The 21,200-nt window shown below is 45.7% G+C and overlaps 1 protein-coding gene, 1 long non-coding RNA gene, 1 other non-coding gene and 1 pseudogene across 3 annotated transcripts; 3 read left to right on the forward strand and 1 right to left on the reverse strand.

Moving 5' to 3' along the window:
* The first annotated feature begins 1,067 nt into the window (after positions 1 to 1,067).
* LOC109775572 (co-chaperone protein p23-1) lies at positions 1,068 to 4,472 on the forward strand. The gene is made up of 6 exons (XM_020334302.4): positions 1,068 to 1,272; positions 2,832 to 3,018; positions 3,114 to 3,273; positions 3,366 to 3,394; positions 3,472 to 3,556; positions 4,136 to 4,472. The coding sequence occupies exons 1-6, from the start codon at positions 1,268 to 1,270 to the stop codon at positions 4,213 to 4,215; spliced, it is 546 nt and encodes a 181-aa protein (XP_020189891.1). The 5' UTR covers positions 1,068 to 1,267; the 3' UTR covers positions 4,216 to 4,472.
* TRNAL-UAG (transfer RNA leucine (anticodon UAG)) lies at positions 2,349 to 2,428 on the forward strand. Its single transcript has one exon. It is a non-coding gene; the product is annotated as a tRNA-Leu (tRNA).
* Positions 4,473 to 13,082: 8,610 nt separating the features above from the next.
* On the forward strand, positions 13,083 to 15,197 carry LOC141039272 (uncharacterized). Its single transcript, XR_012200191.1, has 4 exons — positions 13,083 to 13,282; positions 13,922 to 13,984; positions 14,075 to 14,154; positions 15,088 to 15,197. It is a non-coding gene; the product is annotated as an uncharacterized lncRNA (long non-coding RNA).
* Positions 15,198 to 19,082: 3,885 nt separating this feature from the next.
* LOC109775569 (uncharacterized) overlaps positions 19,083 to 21,200 on the reverse strand; it is a 30,034-nt pseudogene continuing 27,916 nt past the window's right edge.

The following is a 21,200-nucleotide window of genomic DNA, read 5'->3' on the forward strand; positions in this document are numbered from 1 at the left end:
TTCTACCAACTACAACATATGCTAAGAATCTTCTTGACCATCTCCTCCCCTTAGCGTGCCTTATAAGCTAACAGGACAGCTCACAGCTCACAACTAACGGCACTGTTACAGATCACAACGGTGTCGACAAAAGTAACAGTTACAGGAAACAGTGAGGATGGAATCCGAGCCGTTGATATCTCTAGCGCTCATCTTGACCGTCGCTTCTCTGAATCTTCTGTGGCTGCATCTCTTCGTCAGTAAACTCTCGGCTTGGGTCCTGACAGTGGAAATGAACGTCCCGGATGGATTTCAATTCAAAACTAATCACTTTCATCTCTACTATATACTTAGAAGTACTATTAAAAAGGAGTCCGCGGTTGTGATGGTCGTAATGGTTTCATCACCCCTCCCGTCCCACCTTGCTTTTCTTCATCGAAACGGTTGTGCACATGAAAGAGTGTGCATGATGGCCCTATCTAGTGGTGAGTGGACTGTCTATTGCCATTCATGGATAGCTTGATTGGTTTGTCGTCCAGAATTGGTGGGCACAATCAGTGGCGGAGCTTGGGCTGAATTTCTGGAGGGGCCAATGGGCTGGAGGGGCAAGAAACATGACTTTAGGCTGATTTTACCTGAACATATGGGCTGAATACTAGGGGATATATGCTAGCTTTCTCATGGACTGGGGGGCGATGGCCCACTAAGCTCCGCCACTGGGCACAATGTCATCCCTGGTGTTATAGGAAGGAGTAATAATCAGGAAATATAGTGTATAATATGGTTACTGTCTCACGTAAATATGAAAAAGAAACGACCTACCATTGTTTTTTTAAAGAAAGCTTTACAGATCATAGATAGAAATAGAGAGATCAACTCCCCATAATTAACAAATCAGAGATAGATACCACGTGACATATGTGATAAGCAATTCAAATAATTAAAAAAAAATCAGAGTAGATGATGTCAAAAAGGAAAACAAGAAAATCTCAAAAAGAAAAAAGAAAAATCAGAGCCTTACCGAAGGACATCGAACGATCTAGAGCCTTACCGAAGCAGCTAAGCCAGCCCCTATTTACGGATTTGCCCTCATTGACTTCCCTCCTATCCTCTTCCACTCCGCCGCAACCCCTTCCTTCCTCAACACCCGCAACATCCTTGCTCGTCGTTTCCTCCGCCTCTCTCTCCTCTCCTCACGCGCTCTCCCCTCCCCTCTGAAGCCGCGACTCTTCTGAACCCCTAAACCGTAGATCCCCGCGCAGCAGGAGCGAGATTTACTCCCGCAAGCATGAGGTGATAGCCGCTCGCGATCCTTCTCTGGGCGTTCTCTTGTTCTAATTGATTGACGAGATTCATGTGCGGTCGCGTGGTGGTAGGTCGCCATGCCGCCGGCTGACCGGGCTGGGCTGGGATTGATTGACGGGGCGCTGCTATTTTAGTTTGGTTATTACAGTAGGATTCTGCATATGGTCTTCTTGTCTGTCTGTCTGTCATATACAGTAGTACTAGTTTGTTTAGTCAGTTAGATTAGATTGGATCATGGGTCTGGAAGTTGGGACCTGGGAGTCTGGACATTGCGCCTTGTAAGTTGCTGTATTTCTTGGTTAGGCGGCACAAGCGTGCGTGTCCTAGTTTTTTTGTTCAAAGGGCCGCCCTGTTTTGGCGTTCCAGAGCATGATTGGTTGATTACCATTTGTTTGGCCAACCTCACAAACTATTGGGTGGAATCAAGTGACAAGGTTTTGTTTGGATGTTGCACCTTGTGTGTGCCCCAATTCTTTGCTTGTTTGTTTGTGTGTGATCTTTAGAGATCACTTTTTTGGTGTGATCTCTAGAGACATCAACAATTCTTTGCTAGTTTTGTTGCTTCAGACTCGAGGTTTTGTGTGTGATCTCTGGATAACATATTTTGGTTGTTTGTGTGTGATCTCTAGAGAACATGATAGAAGCAAACGGTCTCTTGGAGTACATAAGAAGCGCAAGTTGCGGTGAATCTGAAACAGCCTAAATCAGATGACTTGCGTTGCTATAGTGATGTCTCACATCGCATTGTATTGTTTCTAATTGGTTATCAATTATTTGGAGGTCTCTCATTGTCCATCAATCCTATCTGTTCTCGCACCAAGAAATTGGTTATCAATTACTCCCTCCGTCCCAAAAAGTTTGTCACTCAAATGGATGTATCGGGAGTACTACACATACATGATCACTAGTTTGAGAAGTTGCCTGTTAGCATATGGATCAAGGATAGGACAAAATATGTATATACTGGAACCAAGACTATTTTCTCTCTCGGATAAGCTGTATATGCAACACTGTGAGTTGTGATTACCATGACTATATGGCTAATACAGATAATTAAGGATCAAGACAGTTTGGCCGAGTGGTCTAAGGCGCCAGATTTAGGCTCTGGTCCAAAAGGGCGTGGGTTCAAATCCCACAGCTGTCAAACTTTTTTTTTTCAATGTACCTTTTATTTTTCTCCTTCTGTAAATCCACGAATCTTGTAGAAGTGCACTAATCATTACTAAATTAGATTCTGCACCTTGGAGTTGGGACCTGGGAGTCTGGACGTTGCGCCTTGTAAGTTGCTGTATTTCTTGGTTAGTAGGCACAAGCATGCGTGTTATTGTGATTTGTGATATCCTAGGTTTTTGCTAAAAGGGCTGCTCTGTTTTGGCGTTCCAGAGCATGATTGGTGACTGATTACCATTTGTTTGGCCAACCTCACGAAAAGTTGCCCTTTTTTGGCCAACAAATTGTCTGGCCATTTCTTATTTGTTGATAATGATTTTCGTGATTGTAGAAACGAGATTTGATTGAAATCGTGACGGGGATTGTTTTGAGTGCAGTCGCCACCCGAGCACTAAGTGGGCGCAGAGGCTGGACAAGGTTTACTTGACGATTGAGCTGCCCGACGCAAAGGATGTCAAGCTCAACCTGAGGCCTGATGGCCATTTCAACTTCTCAGCAAAGGCCCCTGCTGATGACATGCAGTATGAGCTTGACCTTGAGCTCTTTGATGCTGTCAGTGTTGAGGTTGGTGTCTGCAATTACTGGCAAATGTCATCTTCTTGGGGGTGCACTTTTTACATGCTGGACTGCTGTTATTTATGTGTTTACATTACATGCAGGAGAGCCAAGCGGCTGTTGCCCCGAGGGCTATATGCTACCTTGTCAAGAAAGCTGAGGGCAAGTGGTGGCCTAGGCTGCTCAAGAAGGAAGGTAGGCCGCCTGTGTTCCTGAAGGTTGACTGGGATAAATGGCAAGATGAGGATGATGAAGATGCCGGATGTAAGTAATGTGGTTCAAACATGTGTTTGTTTGGGTCCTATACCATACTACGCTGTTCGGGGTGAACTGACCTCAGGTTATCTGTCTCGCAGTTGGTGACTTTGGTGATATGGACTTCTCGGTATGGGCCTGGTACAATCTTTCTTCGGTTACCAAGTAAATGTTAGCAAGGCTTCTCATTGTTCTTTGTGTTTGCAGAAGCTGGACATGGGAGGTGGTGATGACGATGATGATGAGATTGAGGAGGAGGATGAAGACAATGTGGTTGACAGTGCTAACAAAGGTAGCTTATGATGTTTATCTTGCACCTCATCATTTGTTTGGGAAGCATGTGCCTGTTCAAGGCTTCATATTTCTGTCCTGCTATTTGATTAGTGCCATGCCGATAATGTTCAGAACGAGGATACTAGTATGACATTTTGCTGAATCCTACTCTTAACTAATTTAGCCTTTTAGTGGCGAACCCTCAGTTTTTCTGGAGGTCCAATGCGAGAGTAGCATAGACATATCTTCAGTGTTGCTTTCATAATCTGCCTATCACATACACATGCCTGTGGAAGTGTCAGACTCTGTCCAGTGTTGTTCAATGCAAGTCGAGGCGACTGTATTAACCATCTGTTCCAAGAACAGTACAGAAAGACTTTGGCTGGCCTTCTCTTTTATGAATTACTCCTCGACTTTCTGTACTGTATTACAAAATTTTGATTTGGTCTATTTATTGCAACCTAGCATAAATAAATTGACCATTTCGAAAACACACACAAAGAACTTGTGGAGTCTGGTCTCGACTCTTGGATGTTGAAAATGGATTTTATGGGTAGTACTGTGTGCTCAACTACTAACCATGTTGCTGTAAATGCAGGTGATGTAGATGCTGAGAGAGAGCCGGGGAGCAAGGGAGGGGAAGCTCCATCAGCTGCTGGTGAAGAAGCAAAGCCATAAGATTGGAGGCGATGGCATCGGTCGTTACAACTTATGATGATCATGAGATCTGTTTCTAGACGCGAGGTAGAATTTTGGTGTGCCCCTGAAGTTGGGTAGTAGAGGTGGTGTTGGTAGCTTTTGGCTTGGGGCTATCTGTAGTGTTCAACGTTATTCTGCACCTTTTGTTTACTAGTAAATTTTATGTGCTTTGCATGTCACTTAAATATATAAAAGCATGGGAAAATACATTTGAATATGTATTTCCTTTCCTAGAATCATATTAGACAATAGTCCCAGTTCCCAGAATCTGACCGCTTCGCTCAGAATCTTTGAGCCGCATTTGTTTTATTATCCTATCTAGTTAGGGTCTAATTAGTTAGGATTGTAAAACAAATGGGGTCAAAGATTCTGGAAGAAGTTAAGGAGGGATAGATTGCGGGAGAATCTTGCAAAAGACCTGGGTCTTACCTCTCTAGAATCTAGATTGTTCTAGTCTCCTTTTGTTAGAGTATCAGATAAGCATGTGGAAAGATACTTCTAAAAAACATGAGAACAACACATCCACGCACACAGGCCTCATGACCAGCGCGGCGTGTCGCCACGACTCTGCGTGCTAGTACAAAGTATGAGCATCTGTAACAGATCCCGTATACCAACGGCCCTTATCGCGGATAAGGGCCGAGAAATCAGAGATTTACAGGTTGCGCATGGCTGCGGCCGAACAAAGTCCGTATTTGAAACCGAAAATTTTGAAAAAGTATTCCGGTAAGAAGTGAAAAACACAACTACATTCATGGATTGATCATCGCTATATAGAAAGTTATTTTACATAGTGCATTCGCAACCGGGTGCGGCCCTACTACATTCGCAAAATCGGAGCTCATCGGAGCTCACCGCCATCCCTCCTCTGCTCATTCGTTGTTGTTGGAGGAAACAAGATCGACGTACTTGTCTTGCTCCTCCTACTCGCGGCGCAATTGAGCCGAGGTCGCTGAGCTCCTCGTCCCCCCGGCGACACGCATCCTCCTCATGTTCGTGCGCAGAGCGCTCGGCGAGCGTCGCTTCAAAGGCGTTCGTGTTCGGCCCGGCGAGGTAGTCCTTTGGGCCGGTGACGTCGCGGTTGCGCAGGGGCTTCTCCCCTTCCTCGATCTTGATGGCGCGGAGCGGAGTGAGCTCGCCGTGCTCCCTCTTCACCGGCAGCAGCGGTGCGTCGACGAGCTCCCCGCGTCGAAGAGGCGCGCATGGCGGCGGTCGTATTCCTCCGTCTCGCGACGGAGGAGGGACGGTGGCACCGGGAGCCCGCAGTTCGTGCAGCGCTTGCGCGCCGCGTCGGCCATGACGCAACGCTTGCGCTTCGGGTCTTCGCCGCTACCGCGATAGCCAGAGCTCGACATCGGCGCAGATGGGTGGGCGGGGGGCAGTGGTTTTAACTCGCCGACAGCGAGAAATTGGAGAGGGGATTGAGGATTCACGGCGGCGGACGGATAGGGTTTCGGCCCGTATCCTCGCGGTAAACCCGTAGATATATCGCGTGAGGAGGGGGCGGTTTGCGGGTCACCGTAAAATAATTTACAGGCCAAGCTACTGTGCGGGCTCTGGTCTGGCCGGAAAAACGGGTCGGGCCGTATAGTGGCTGAAATTTTATCGCGCGAGTGTACGGAGAGATGCTCTAAAAAGTGGCATATAGTCAATGTACTACCAAGGGTTGATTATTGCCCAACCAGAACCGAGTGATTGGCGCACACAGTGGCAGAGAGGGGAGAGAGCACGGGTGGGGTGGAGACCGGAGCGGCGAGGGTTTTGGTGCCAGCGTTGCTGCCCTGGGTGGAGAAACCCCACCCCTCGCGCCCTCCGCCCGCCTCGGGAGTCCGGCAGGGCTCCGGATCTACCCGGCCGCCGCCGCCGGCATCAGGCCCTTCGCTTCGGTGGGAAGTTCTCCGTCGCGTCGCCCCGTCTCCCGCGTCAGTTTCCCCCTTCGATTCCTCCGGCTTTCCGGCGGTTTCATGCTTTGTTCCGGTCGATCTCGGCGTAGATGTACGTACTTTGGTAGTCTGTTTGGTGATTTGTAGTAGTATATTTTCCGCATGCTTCATGGATTTTCCCTTGGAATTGGCCCGATGATGATTAGGCTGGAACCCCCAATGCGGGGATGTGGATGAATATATAGATAGATCGGCTCAGATCTGAGCTCGAAATGGCTAATGCTGCGCTGGCTTCTCTTTTCTGGGCGCCGAGGCCTGTGTCTGGGTCAGCCGTTGCTTCCGCTGAAGCTCTGCCACTGACCTAGGGCCGGCCCTTGTTGAGGTCGGTCTACCTCTCCGTCCTTCTCCTGCTCGCCGTCATCGCCGCCGCACTTTTGCCATGGCCTCGCCTCGCTGCTTCTTTCGGTTCACCCAGACACGCCCCAGTACCGGCTTTGGAGCCTGCCGCATTAGCCTGCGATGAAAACTGAAATGTGAGGGCCATATTGTGATGCAGAATTCTCAGTATTTTTGTCTGAATCGAACTCTTTTGCATGGTCACACTGTAAAACAGACAGCTTCTGCACATTGTGTTATATTGTAGTGTAGTATGCAGTGGTGGAATGGAATGCCATCTTACATTGTGTGGACCACTCCTAGGCTAGTGATTTGGTAGGATAATTAATCGATTGCACTGAATCACCCGCACTAATCTCCTATGGCTATTTTCCTCTTTGTTTCCTTCGGCTTTCTGGTGGTTTGATGCTTTGTTCTGATCGATCTCGGCATAGATTTACTTCTGTGGTTTGTTTTGTGCATTTGTAGTGTATGCTATGTTTTTGCTTGTTGCATGGTTTTTTCCTTTCTCTTGGCCTGATGATGATTAGGGTGAAAGGCCCATGTGGGGATGGATAGATAGATCGATTGATCGGCTCAGGTTTGAGCTTGAAATGGGATCAGCCGTTACATTCGCAAGGTTGAAGCCCCTGAAATGGCTAATACAGCGTCGGCCTTCTCTGTTCTAGGCGCTGAGGCATGTTCGCTTGGGTTAGCCGTTGCTTTTGCTCAAGCTCCGCCACTGACTGATGGGATGGTTCCCTTCTTCTTTCTCTTTCTACCAGCTCACGTGTCACCATTGGTGACACAGCTGTCGCTGCCGTCTCGTCGTTGTCGTCACCACCACCACCATTGCCTGGTCTTCTCTATTGGTCCACCCAGACACGTGACAGTGCCAGTTTTGAAGCCCGCTGCATTAGCCTATGTTGAACCTGAAATCTGAGGGCCATGTTGTAATACGAATTCTCGGGATTTTCATTTGAATCGAACTCTTTTGTGTGGACTCACTGTAAAACAGACAGCTTACACATGGCGTTATACTGTTGTGTAGTGCGCAATGGTGGAACGCGAACTCACAATGTGTGAAGCAGTGCTTTGGGCCATGCATGTGCGCCTGCCTGTCTTTGTCGAGATCTAGGCTAGTGTTTTGGTAAGATAATTAACTGGTCACACTGAATTAGTCACCCATCCCTCGTGTGTTAGATATGATGGCGTAGGATCACACTGACAGATCTTACCACTTCATCTGAGGTTCATTTTTTGTACATCTATATTCTTGTTTTCGTTTCTTTTACCTTATTCTGTGTCATGTGTCATTTCAATAACTGTCCATTTGCCATTCGTCAATGCAGGTTGGCTCTTTTGTAGGGAATATGATATGCTTTTGCTAAAGAAATAGTGATTAAACACTTTTGAGTTGTTCTCCGCCGCATTGCCCCGTCTCCTACGTCTATTTACCCCTTCGATTTCTCTGGCTTTCCGGTGGTTTGATGCTTTGTTCTGGTCGATCTTGGCGTAGATGTACTTTGGTAGCCTGTTTGGTGATTTGTAGTATATTTTTCGCATGCTGCATGGATTTTCTCCTGGATTGGTCCGATGATGATTAGGCTGAAACCCCCAATGCGGGGATGTGGATGGATGGATAAACAGATAGATCGCCTCAGATCTGAGCTCGAACAGCGATCAGCCGTTGCGTTGCAAGGTTGAAGCCCCTGAAATGGCTAATGCGGCGCTGGCTTCTCTGTTATGGTCGCTGAGGCCTCTGTCCCGGTCAGCCGTTGCTTCCGCTGAAGCTCTGCCACTGACCTAGGGCTGGCCCTTGTTGAGGTCTACCTCTCCGTCCTTCTCCCCATGCTCGTCGTCGCCGTTGCACTTTTGCCATGGCCTCGCCTTGCCTCTTCTTTCGGTTCACCCAGCCACGCCCCAGTGCCCGCTTTGGAGCCCGCCGCATTAGCCTACGATGAAACTGAATTCTGAGGGCCATGTTGTGATACAGAATTCCCGGTATTTTCGTCTGAATCAAACTCTTCTGCACGGTCACACTGTAAAACAGACAGCTTCGGCACATTGTGTTATATTCTACTCCCTCCATTCCAAAATATAGTGCGCCCGCGCTTCCTGAGGTCCAACTTTGACCATAAATATAACCAACGCGACTGACTGCAGCGATCGAAAAAATTATATAATTGAAAACTTCTTTTGAATACGAATTCACTGGTATAACTTTTGCTCCCGCCGCAGTTGGTCTCGTTGGTTAAATTTATGGTCAAAGTTGAAGCACGGGAATAGAGGAAGCACTATATTTTGGAACGGAGGGAGTATAGTGTAGTATGCAATGGTGGAATGGAATGCTATCTTACAATGTGTGGAGCACTCATAGGCTAGTGATTTGGTAGGATAATTAATCGATTGCACTGAATCACCCGCGCTAATCTCCTATTGGCTATTTTCCTCTTTGTTTCCTTCGGCTTTCTGGTGGTTTGATGCTTTGTTCTGATCGATCTCGGCTTAAATTTACTTTCGTGGTTTGTTTGTGCATTTGTAGTGTATATACTATGTTTTCGCTTGTTGCATGGATTTTCCTTTCTCTTGGCCTGATGATGATTAGGGTGGAAGGCCCATGTGGGGATCGGTAGATAGATCGATTGATCGGCTCAGGTTTGAGCTTGAAATGGGATCGGCCGTTGCATTCCCAAGGTTGAAGCCCCTGAAATGGCTAATACAGCGCCGGCCTTCTCTGTTCTAGGCGCTGAGGCATGTGCTTGGGTTAGCCGTTGCTTTTGCTCAAGCTCCGCCACTGACCGATGGGCTGGTTCCCTTCTTCCTTCTCTTCCTACCAGCTCACGTTGACACAGCTGTCGCTGCCGTCATCGTCCTTGTCTTCACCACCGCCACCATTGCCTGGTCTTCTCTATGGTCCACCCAGACACGTCACAGTGCCAACTTTGAAGCCCGCTGCATTAGCCTTTGATGAACCTGAAATCAGAGGGCCATGTTGTAATACGAATTCTCGGGATTTTCATTTGAATCGAACTCTTTTTGTGTGAACTCCCTGTAAAACAGCCAGCTTGCACATGGTGTTATACTGTTGTGTAGTGGGCATTGGTGGAATGCGAACTCACAATGTGTGAAGCAGTGCTTTGTGCCATGCATGTGCGCCTGCCTGTCTTTGCCGAGATCTAGGCTAGTGTTTTGGTAAGATAATTAACTGGTCGCACTGAATCAGCCACACCCATCCCTCGTGTGTTAGATATGATGGCGTAGAATCACACTGACAGATCTTACCAGTCCATCTGAGGTTCATTTTTTGTACATCTATATTCTTGTTTTTGTTTCTTTTACCTTATTCTATCTATGTCATGTGTCATTTCAAGAACTGTTCATTTGCCATTCGTGAATGCAGGTTGGGTCTTTTGTAGGAAATAGGACATGCTTTTGCTAAAGAAATAGTGATTAAAACACTTTCTTTCAGTTACTTTTCTTAGCAGTTTAATCTCATATTACATCTTCCATTTAATAAGATCCCAACTGTGAACTTTTGGCTTTGCACCAAAATTTCTGTTTTGAGTTTTTGACTATATCATGATGGTATTTTTCTGGGATGGTGGTTGGAAGCATGTATTGCCTAATGATGAAAACTAATGTCAAGAGATGGCACATGACATGATCCCTCCCCCTTCTCTCTCTCTCTCTCTCTCTCTCTCTCTCTCATGTTTGTGTGTTCGCGCGCTCTCATGTTTGTGTGTTCGCGCGCGCGTACATTGGCAGAGGATCTACCTTTCTTCATGCCCTTACGGGTGAATTGAAGATCACCTCTTGTGCCATCAATGAATGCTACATATTTGAACATGTGAAGGCACTGGCTTCATTTTCGTATCACAAATTATTGGCGAAGTTATGTTTGACATATTTATTTGGTATCATCTTCCAGATCTGTATATATTTGCTTGATGCGAACCCTTCATTTGCACTGTTATTTCTTATGCTTAGATTATGTTAATTTCTATTGTGACAGAATCGTGATGTTTCATTTTGTTCTTGATGGTGGATAGAATCATATAAGTGTTCTCTTCTATACATCGCCCGATGATGAAAATTGAAAATATAGAGATGGCACTTGGACATGATCCTCTCCTCCCTGTCCTCCTCCTCCTCTCTCTCTCTCTCTCTCTCTCTGCGTGATGCTTAATGGCACATGCAGCAGCAACAGCAGCAGCAGATCAATCTTCACATGCCTTATGGACAAAAGGGAGATCATATCTTGTGCCATCAATGAATGCTACATCTATGGCACCTGAGGGCATGATGTTTTTTTCATACCTTACACGGATTACCGGCAAAATTTGCATGCATATATTTATTTTCAGTTCCATCTTCCAGATTATCTCTGTTGGCTTGATGGGGACCCTTCAGTAGCATTGATGTTCAGATTTTGCATCATTTTTGCTTTGCTTCATCATTTTTGTGCATTTGCTATGGTTTCATCTGATTATGGTTAAGTTTGCTCCGTTGATTTTTCATTACTTTTGTAGTACTCCCTTTGTCCCAAAATAACTGTTGCTGATTTAGTACAAAGTACAAAGTTCTACTAAATCAGTGACACTTATTTTGAGACGGAAGGTGTACCTTTTTAGCTTGTTTTGCTTTTCACCTCAGCAGAGGAAAATATTTGGTGTTTCATGATTTATCATGAGGGATCACTGTTGTAAATCAGCTTGCATTTGAGTTCCAATCACGAAGTGGTAGCTCTTTACCAGGGTGAAGGTTTTGAAGTGGCCAAAGCATTGTTGGTTTCTCTTTGTAATGTTTATTAGTGGTTTTAAATTAGTATTTTGGTTATGATTTGTGCTTCAAAATTTTCCCTGAAGTGCTGATACCAGTTCTATACACCAAGATTAGTCTTTTGGATGGTGGTTAGAAGTATAGAAATGCCTTCTACAGTGTATTGCCCCATGATGAAAACTAATACGTAGAGATGGTGCGTGACATCGTCCCTCCCTCTCTCTTGCTGTAATAAATTGGATAAAATTTATTTTAAGGTGGCTAATCTAAATATAGGAGGATGTGGTTGCAGACCTTGGGATGTTTTCCAGTTTTTTGTTTGGAAATAATTGATCTGCTTTTAATTTGAAGATGACGAGGAGATAAGGAGGAGGAAAATTAAAAGGCTTCTTTGGTGGAGGGGTAGGAGAAGCCTGGATCAGCCAACGAAGCAGGCGAGCTGTCGTGTATGGATCGGGTGAGCATTACTGGAATCAGCTAATTTGCCATCTGCCAGCTCTTTGCCATCTGCTAGCTGACGGTAAAGAAGCTCTTTGCCATCAGCTACCTAAAAGCAGACGGCAAAGAAACGGCAGACGACAAAACAGGCCTTTGCATTGCCGTCCGCTGGTTGACGGCAAAGAGAGAGGTGGCCCCCACCCCCCGCCCGTTTAGAAAAACTTAACGCCCTACCTCTTTGCCGTCAGCAGACGGCAAAGAGAGATAAATGCGGACGACAAAGATTGGCGGACGGCAAAGAGCAGACTAACTAACGACCCCCACCCCCTCGCCCGTTACTCTCTCTTCTCTCCCTCTCTCCTTCCCGACGCGCCCCGCCACCAGATCCCACGTCCGCCGTCGCCGCCGCCCCCGCCGCCCGCCGTCGCCCGGCGCCGCCCTCCCCCCGCACCCGCTTGGCACGTCGCCCCACCACCCCTCCGCCTCCACCCCACCCGCCGACGCCCCGTCGCCCTGCTGCCCGGCGCCGCCCCCGGCACCGCCCCCGCCGCCCGACGCCCCCCCGCCACCGCCCCCGCCGACCGTCCCATTGCTCCTGTGAGGGACTACTTTTTTTCTTCTTCTGTTTTTTCATTTTTTTCTGTTTAATTGTTAGTGCTAGATTGTGTTAGTGTTAGTGTTAGAAAAGAATGAGAAGAAGTAGAAGTAGTAGAAGAAGTAGAAGAAGAAAAGAGAAGAAGTAGAAAAAAGATGAAAAAAGAAAAAGAAGAAAAGAAGTAGAAGAAGAAAGGAAGAAAAGAAAAGAAGTACAAAAAAGATGTAAAAAGAAGAAGAAAAGAAGTAGAAGAAGTAGAAGAAGAAGAAACGAAAAGAAGTAAAAAAGTAGAAAAAAGATGAAAGAAGAAGAAGAAGAAAGGAAAGAAGAAGAAGAAGAGAAAGAAAGAAGAAGGATAGAAGGAAACACCCCGACCCCTTGACCCCGACACCCCGACCCCTGACCCCGACACCCCGACCCCGACACCACACCCCGACCCCGACACGACCCCCCGACCCCCTGACCCCGACACCCCGACTCCGACACCACACCCCGACACCCCGACCCCGACACGACACCCCGACCCCCTGACCCCAACACCGTCACCACACCCCGACACCCCGACCCCGACACGACACCCCGACACCTGACCCCCTGACCCCCCAACCCCGACACCACACCCCGACACCCGACCCTGACTCCACCCCGACACCCGACCCCCTGACCCCGACACGACACCCCGACCCCCCGACCCCGAAACAGCACCCGACCCCGACACGGCACCCCGACACCGACACGACACCCCGACCCCCGACACCTCCCGAAAAGGTGTTCTTTGGCCTTGCAGAGGCCGATGGGGTCATATATTTGTGAATTATTAGTTAGGTCATATATTTTTCGATTTTGTTATGAAAACATCATATATAATTGTGTTGATCGGGTAGATTTAAATGTGCAGTTGTTTCATCGTTGCGAGGTTTGGTGGTCGACGACCTCGCCGTGCGTTTGACGAGCTCTGCCCCTTCGTTCGTGGGTGAGCACAAATGACATGTCCTCCTTCCCCGTTAATTATTTGCTCTGTTCCGGTGTTCGTGCCGATGAAACTTGATAGCTAGCTATATATGTGTCTTGAATCATCAGTATGCGTAACCAATATGTGTCTCCCGTTCGAAAGTGTCATAGTTATAAATACGCATGCATTTGCATATTTATAACCTTGATTCTTTCGAATTGTCCAACGCTATCCATGGACAGCCCGAGTATGTTTAGATTGGGTTCGTTTTCCCATATGCTTTGCTCCGGATCTGACGCATAAGTTTCGTCAGTGCCTCCCCTGTTGTTCTCCGGGTACACATCCTCTCTGTTTATTGCAGAGACGTGTATCAGGAGAACAACGGGGAGGTGCTGCCGAAATTTTGCGTAGGATCCGGAGCATAGCATGGGAAAATGAACCCAATCTAAACATACTCGGGTGGGATTAGGACCTATCATTACCCATTAGAGTGTAGGTTGCATGGACGTAATAAAATTGACAAAGTAGATCAACTGATGAATATATACATGGTGAATTATATATATATATTTGTTGTGTGTCTAGTAGCTCTGAAAGTCAAGATGAGTGATTGTCTCATTACTAACTAGTATGACTGAGTCGTCAAAACCAAATGTGCAGTCTGTGTGCGAGAAGACCGGTCAGACCGCTCCGCCGATGCCAGTGATTGCTCCTGGGACCACGGTGAGTTTAATTTGAATGGACATTACTTGCTAGTCTTAACATTTGAGTGTCATCATGCTAACAAGACATTGGAAATGATCTTTGGTGCAGCGTAACTCCAGACAAGCATCGCACGATCCTTCTCCAGCTACCGACACAAGCCAGCCCGCTCCTACACCTCCTGGATCATGGTAAGTTTATCTAGTGTTTTGCTTAACACATGCATAAAGACCTAGACTTAGCTTTATTTCCTCCAATGCTTACCATAATGACCTAGACTTAGCTTCTTCTCCTCCAAAATGACTTAATAAGCTTACTGACCTCCAAAACCATCCATTTTACCTAAGTTAGCTCTAAAACGATCTGTACTTAGCTTACTTATGTCAAAAATTGCATAATTAGCTTAGTTAGCTCATAAACGATCCATTTTACCTAAGTTAGCTCTAAAATGACCTATTTTACCTTGGTTAGCTTATAAATGATCCAGTTCATCCAAGTTAGCTCAAAAATGACCCATTTTACCTAGTTTAGCTCCTAAATGATCCATTTTACCTACGTTAGCTTTAAAATGACCCATTTCACCTAGGTTAGCTCCAAAATGACCCATCTTACCTAGGTTATCTCATAACCGATCCATTTCAACTAATTTAGCTCATAAACGATCCATTTCACCTAAGTTAGCTCAAAAACGATCCATTTCACCTAAATTAGCTCTTAAATGATCCATTTCAACTAAGTTAGCTCAAAAAGATCCATTTCAACTAAATTAGCTCATAAATGATCCATTTCACCTAAGTTAGCTCAAAAACGATCAACTCATAAATGATCCATTTCACCTAAGTTAGCTAAAAAACGATCCATTTCACCTTAGTTACCTCAAAAACGATCCATTTGACCTTAGTTAGCTCATAAACGACCCATTTCAACTAAGTTAGCTCATAAATGATCCATTTCACCGTAGCTAGCTCATAAACGACCCATTTCAACTTAGTTAGCTCATATATGATCCATTTCACGTAAGTTAGCTCATAAATGACATATACTTCTTGTTCTAGTCTTCTTCTTGTTCTAGTCTTCTTATTCTAGTCACCTATTTCTAACTTTCTTATTTTGCCATTTTGCAGATTTCATTCACTTCATGGAAGCTAGCTTGCTATGGAGTGCTTGTTTTTTCTTTCATTCTCTTCAATTATTCTTCTAGCTTGCTATGATGGAACTTGCTATCTTGATGAAACTTTGCATTGTAATATGTATGGATGGAATTTGCTTATGTATGAATGGATGGAACTTGCTTACGTATGAATGGATGAAAGTTATGTGCTGGATATGTGATATGTTTGCTGTTAAATAGGCCTGTGAAATATATCTATATATGTCATATATATTTGCTGTGAAAATTGTTGGATTTAATAAAAAACAGGAAAAGAGCCAATATGCAGGCTCTTTGCCGTCTGCCACCGACGGCAACGGGCTCTTTGCCGTCAGCCGCAGACGGCAAAGAAGCCACGTGGCAGCCAACTGTGCTTCCTGGAAGCTGACCCATTTGGTCAGTTTGCCTACAGTGGCAGACGGCAAAGACACTAGAAAGTTTGCCTACAGTGGCAGACGGCAAAGACACTAGAAAGTTTGCCTACAGTGGCAGACGACAAAGACACTAGAAAGTTTGCCATCAGTGGCAGACGACAAAGACTTGCCGTCAGCGGCGGATGGCAAAGGCCTGCCGTTAGCCACTTAACGGACTGACAGCGCAATTATTGCCGTCTGCTCTCTTTGCCGTCCGCTGCAGACGGCAAAGGCCCTTTGCCGTCAGCCGCCCGGAAGCAGACGGCAAAGTAGCTCTTTGCCGGACCTTACTTTGCCGGAGCCTTTTGCCGTCCGCGGCTGACGGCAAAGGCCTTTGCCGTCCGCCGTTCATGCCTTTGCCGTCCGCCGTGGCAGACGGCAAAATAGCTGATTCCTGTAGTGGAGGGAGGAGGTGTCTTGTGCTGTAAGGGTGTCTCGCAGACTGATTTTCTTGATTTGATGTATTGCCATTGCATATATCATTATCTCCAAGTCTGGTTAGTGTTTGATTTTGCACAGATTTGTTTGGGATCTGCTTTGAAGCAAGCATCGTTCCTTGCGGTCACAGGTAAATTTGCACAGTCCTGTCTATTAATAGTTTTCTGGTCCAGAACATTTGGAGCATAGTGACAAGTTTCAATTTTAAGGATTTATGATACCCCATTTTCACTGGTTTTTCCCCAATATGTCAATGTGTGATGTGTCTAAACCCCATTATTTCCCTTTGTTAGTCATTATTCAGCATGGAGCAGAATCGCTGCACACTTATCAATGTATCATTCATATAAAACTTGATATATTGCAGAGTTGTGCTTCCATCATTTCCTAAGATATACTGAAATTTAAAGTTCAGCTTCTATTTATCGAGCTGGTTTCTTTTCACAGCCGACAGCTGAAGCTAAATAAAATGTCCTTAATATGCTTTAATTCCTATAATCAACGGCTACAGATTTCTTCTAACACTGTAATGCTAGGCTGGAGTTTGAGGTTTTCGCTACTGCTCTCATCTTCGATTCTATCTCAAACTACTAAAATTTAAAAATATGTTTCGTTTTCACCAGGATTAGGTTCTTTTATCCATGTGGTGGTATGATTTAAATGCGAGAACAGAGGCCATGTATTGCCATGACGTACATTGTAGTTTTGAGTTTTCATCAATGCTGTTGCTATTTTTATCTATTTGTAGCGTCATATAAATGAGTTTTGACATGGTCATTTTACAGAATGAGTAAACCATGGCTGGTCGGTAGAAGCTTCACTTGCGACTGTGCTGCTTGATTCTCTTGTGCAAATGGATAATTTATTCAGAGATAAAAAACATGTAAATATAAGAGGTGGTGACCGAGTGAGTGCTTGTTTGGGTGGGGCTGGCCAAACATGGTCATCCTTTCTAAAGAATCGCAAATACATATATCCCTCATGTCATGTATGATGAACACTCAACTCACTCTCGTGATGATGTATGTGCCTTGCGCTTGGTAGTGTTGTCTTTACAAGAGGATTGTGATGCTTTTCTCTCTAATTGCCAATCTAGTCCTTGTGTTGCAGCTTTGATATTTATTATAGTTTTTATTGGCTGCTATATGTATATCAGACAAAGGAAAGCATTTTAGTATTATATTTTTGTATGTTTGAAGAAACTAGCCGAGCAAGTATTTCCAATTCTTATTTGCTTCACCTTTGATGCTTGAAACATTATTGTTTTCCTCTGTTTATTTCGAAGTTTTATTTGTATTTATGCAACTGAATATTTGACATTGTTTCATGTTATCTTTAGTTAGCATTCTGAACTAGTAAGTTCTGAACATTCTGATGCCTATTTTTGATGCAGAGTTGCAGCTGGTATGATCATGCTTGGTCGTATGTGAACATGGAAGAAGAAGTGGGGCATGCCGGGAGAGGTGCGTGATGATGCGGTTTCGCATGCCTGGTCCGGCCCTGACGCCATGGAAGGTGACCATGACTTACAAATCTATGTTTCCAGAATGGGAAGTTGCAGAAAGAGAGGAAAGGTGCGCCACTCGGATGTGGCTCATTGACGATGTAGGATTGAATATGGTTAAGGGTAGGATTGGCTTTTGGTGGTATGCTTGATAATTTCCCCGTGTAGTTGGCATGCGTAAGCGGGTGAATGGATTATCTTGTAATGAACTTCTAGTTTCTTGCAGCAGCAACAACTATGTCCTCATTTGTAGAATTTGCTTGAGAAATGCATAGTTTAATTAGTTTGCTATTTTAAAAACTCTGCAGTTTGCTCTCCCAACTTTTATGTAGTTTCTAGATTCATCTCCCATAAGGGGTACCATTGCTTAGTTTCGGCATGGTGGCTCGCTCATCTCATTTAATCTTGTGAATTCAATTATTGCTACATGTCAAGTGCTGACGTCACCGCAGTTCTATTAGAACTACAAAGATCAATATGCAGTTCACCATCTCCGAATGCTTTCTCTCTATGTACTCCTTTTAGGTGCATATTACAGCTAACCTCTCATGTTGATCAAACAATGCCCCACTTCCTGGTGGACAACAAAAACTGTTTAGATGCAAGATTCGGTCGAACTGCATTGTCAAGCGTCGTGTCTAGATGTTGTGTTGCTGTAATTGCTTGTTTCTCCATGCCTTGAATTTGTAATGGCACCACCTGTCGAGTTCTCTCAACTTGCTGCGATGGGCTGCGTCCAGTGGCTCTTGTAGTTTCCTGAGTTTCAGAACTTGCCCTGACGCCTAGGGAGTGTGCTTCAATCTCATTCATTTTTCACCCTTGTATTGTTCGGTGAAAATATATCGAACCGCATCACGGCTCTCAAGCCTGAATATCTGTAGCAGACCATGTTTTGATGAGTAAAACTGCCCCTTTAGAGTCTCATTCTGTTACATTATATATATTGACCTAATATACATTTAGTAGAACATGAACAAGAGCCCCTGCAAATGCAGGGTTCAGACTAACTCTATCATCAAACATCATGTTGTGTTTCTCTCCTCAGATTTTATAACATGATGTAACATTATTGCAACCCCCATGGTGTGAGTTCTCTCATCTCGCCGTGATGGACTCGGTCCAGCGGCTCTAGCTTTTAGCTTATTAATGCCGGTTAGATCAACAGTATTATTGAAGAATTCTTGGAGAAAACAGAGTAGATCATTCTTGAACATATCCTTCAAAAATTAATAGAACTCATTTGTGTAGCAATCAGTCATGAGCAGGCATGGTGCTCTCAAGCTTTGTTACCTTGACACATTACCTTGTCGATTTCCATTAAAGAAACCACCAGTGTTTTAGAAAGCAAAACAAAGAACAAAGATTCCCTAAGAAGTGAAGAATTTGAGTGATGCCCACAACATGATGCAAGTACAATATGCAAGTACTCAAAAGAAAAACATGCATCCAGATTGCAGCACACACAATTTAGCTACACTGCGGGGTCCACACTGATCAAGTACTCTCAGGCTATCAGTACCTAGAAATTAAATTATTATTGGGCACGCCATAACACGAAAGCTCATGAGCTCTGGTGGTTAGGCGCAATCATTCGCCAGCAGGACGGTTCGATCCCTATTGCGCGGGCATAGCTGCTACGAGCATTATCATCCCCACGGCTGAGGAGGATTCATGTGTGAGTCGCTCCTTGATCCGACGCCTGCGACCTTTATCCACCTGGGATCTCCTTGGGTAAATGGCATCACATTTCTCGCATGGGACTTCACCACGCAACTCGATTCTCTTCAGCCTCACAGCTCGCTCCATGACTAGCCTTATGTAGTTTGTCACCTTGTCTTCATCCTCAAAACCGTACATCCGGAGCAACTTCAAGTTTAGGTGCTTCAAATCCTTGGATGGTTCCCACTCCACGTTGGTCTTCTCGGCACTGTCCTCGGACGGTATGGCACATGCATGCCGCTCTCGAGATAACTTATTTCAAGGGCATACAAGACAAATAAGACAAGTTGATTGAACTCGACACCAACCCATGCAGGACAATGTAATAACAGTACAAACTAAATATATCTGCCATTTAAAAATTTGCAACATGTTCAGTACTACTCCCCCCGTCCCACAATGTAACTAATGTCAAAAAACGTCTTACATTATGGGACGAAGGGAGTACACTAGTAGAAAACAGGGCTTTGGTTCGGGCCTGGCCAGCCCATTAGTCCCGGTTCTTCATGAACCGGGACCCATGGGGGGCATTAGACCCGGTTCGTGAGCCCAGGGGGCCGGCCGGGGCCTCGTGGGCATTGGTCCCGGTTCGTCTGGATCTATTTGTTCCGGTTCTAGGCACGAACCGGGACTAATGGGCCGCGCTCCTGGCCCACAACCATTGGTACTGGTTCGTGCCTAGAACCGGTACAGAAGGGGGCTGTTTAGTTCCGGTTCCTGCCAGGAACCGGGACAAATAAGTTGCCTATATATACCCCATCGCCGCAGCAGAGCACTCCACAGTGCTCTTTTTTTGCTGGCCGGCGAGGGGGAGGGCATTGGGTGCTCTAGCTCACCTCCTATGCACATGAGGTGTTCGATGAAATGCCCGAGCCACACTAGTTAAGCTTTCTCCTCTCGAAGCTCGACCTCGGAGCTCCATTTTTCCCGAGATTTGTCTAGGTTTAGTGGTCCGTCACGCCCCGTCCTCGTTTTCACCGCCGTCGATCGCCCACGCCGATCTCGTCGCCGGCACCACCGTGGAGCCTCTTGTTCTTATCTTCTTTATGATTTTCTTACTTTAGATAGATACTTGTCTTTTTCTTACTTTAGATAAATACTTGTCTGATTTTCTTACTTTTGACACACATAATTATATATAATGCACGCAGATGAACCGACAATGGATGTACGGTGACAGACACACCTCCGAGTACATTAAGGGCGTGCATGAATTTCTCAAAGCGGCTGAGGCAAACAAGCAGAATGGTTTTATGTGTTGTCTATGCCCTAAATGTGGGAATATGATGTCTTACTCTGACCAGAAAATCCTTCACGCCTACCTGCTTTACAAGGGTTTCATGCCACACTATAATGTTTGGACGAGGCACGGAGAAATAGGGGTTATGATGGAAGACGGCGAAGAAGAAGAGGGCGATGACAACTATGTGCCCCCTGAATACGGTGATGCTGCAACGGGGGGAGCTGGTGAAGATCAAGAGGAACCAGACGATGTGCCCGATGATGCTGCTGAAGATCAAGAGGAACCAGACGATGTGCCCGATGATGATGATCTCCGCCGGATCATTGTCGATGCAAGGACGCAATGCGAAAGTCAAAAGGAGAAGCTGAAGTTCGATCGCATGTTATAGGATCACAAAAACGGGTTGTACCCCAATTGCGAAGATGGCAACACAAAGCTCGGTACCGTACTAGAATTGCTGTAGTGGAAGGCAGAGAATGCTGTGCCTGACAAAGGATTTGAGAAGCTACTGAAAATATTGAAGAAGAAGCTTCCAAAGGATAACGAATTGCCCGACAGTACGTACGCAGCAAAGAAGGTCGTATGCCCTCTAGGATTGGAGGTGCAGAAGATACATGCATGCCCTAATGACTGCATCCTCTACCGTGGTGCGTACGAGGATTTGAACGCATGCCCGGTATGCGGTGCATTGCGGTTAAGATCAGACGAGATGACCCTGGTGATGTTGACGGCGAGCCCCGCAGGAAGAGGGTTCCTGCGAAGGTGATGTG

This window comes from Aegilops tauschii, chromosome 1 (assembly GCF_002575655.3).
Source record: "Aegilops tauschii subsp. strangulata cultivar AL8/78 chromosome 1, Aet v6.0, whole genome shotgun sequence".
Classification (NCBI taxonomy): Eukaryota; Viridiplantae; Streptophyta; class Magnoliopsida; order Poales; family Poaceae; genus Aegilops; species Aegilops tauschii.

What these genes read in the sequence shown, in the direction of transcription:
- LOC109775572 (XM_020334302.4), top strand. An exon ending in GGATGATGAAGATGCCGGAT is followed by an intron (nt 3,274 to 3,365) that starts GTAAGTAATGTG and finishes TCTGTCTCGCAG; the next exon opens with TTGGTGACTTTGGTGATATG. An exon ending in TTGGTGATATGGACTTCTCG is followed by an intron (nt 3,395 to 3,471) that starts GTATGGGCCTGG and finishes TTGTGTTTGCAG; the next exon opens with AAGCTGGACATGGGAGGTGG.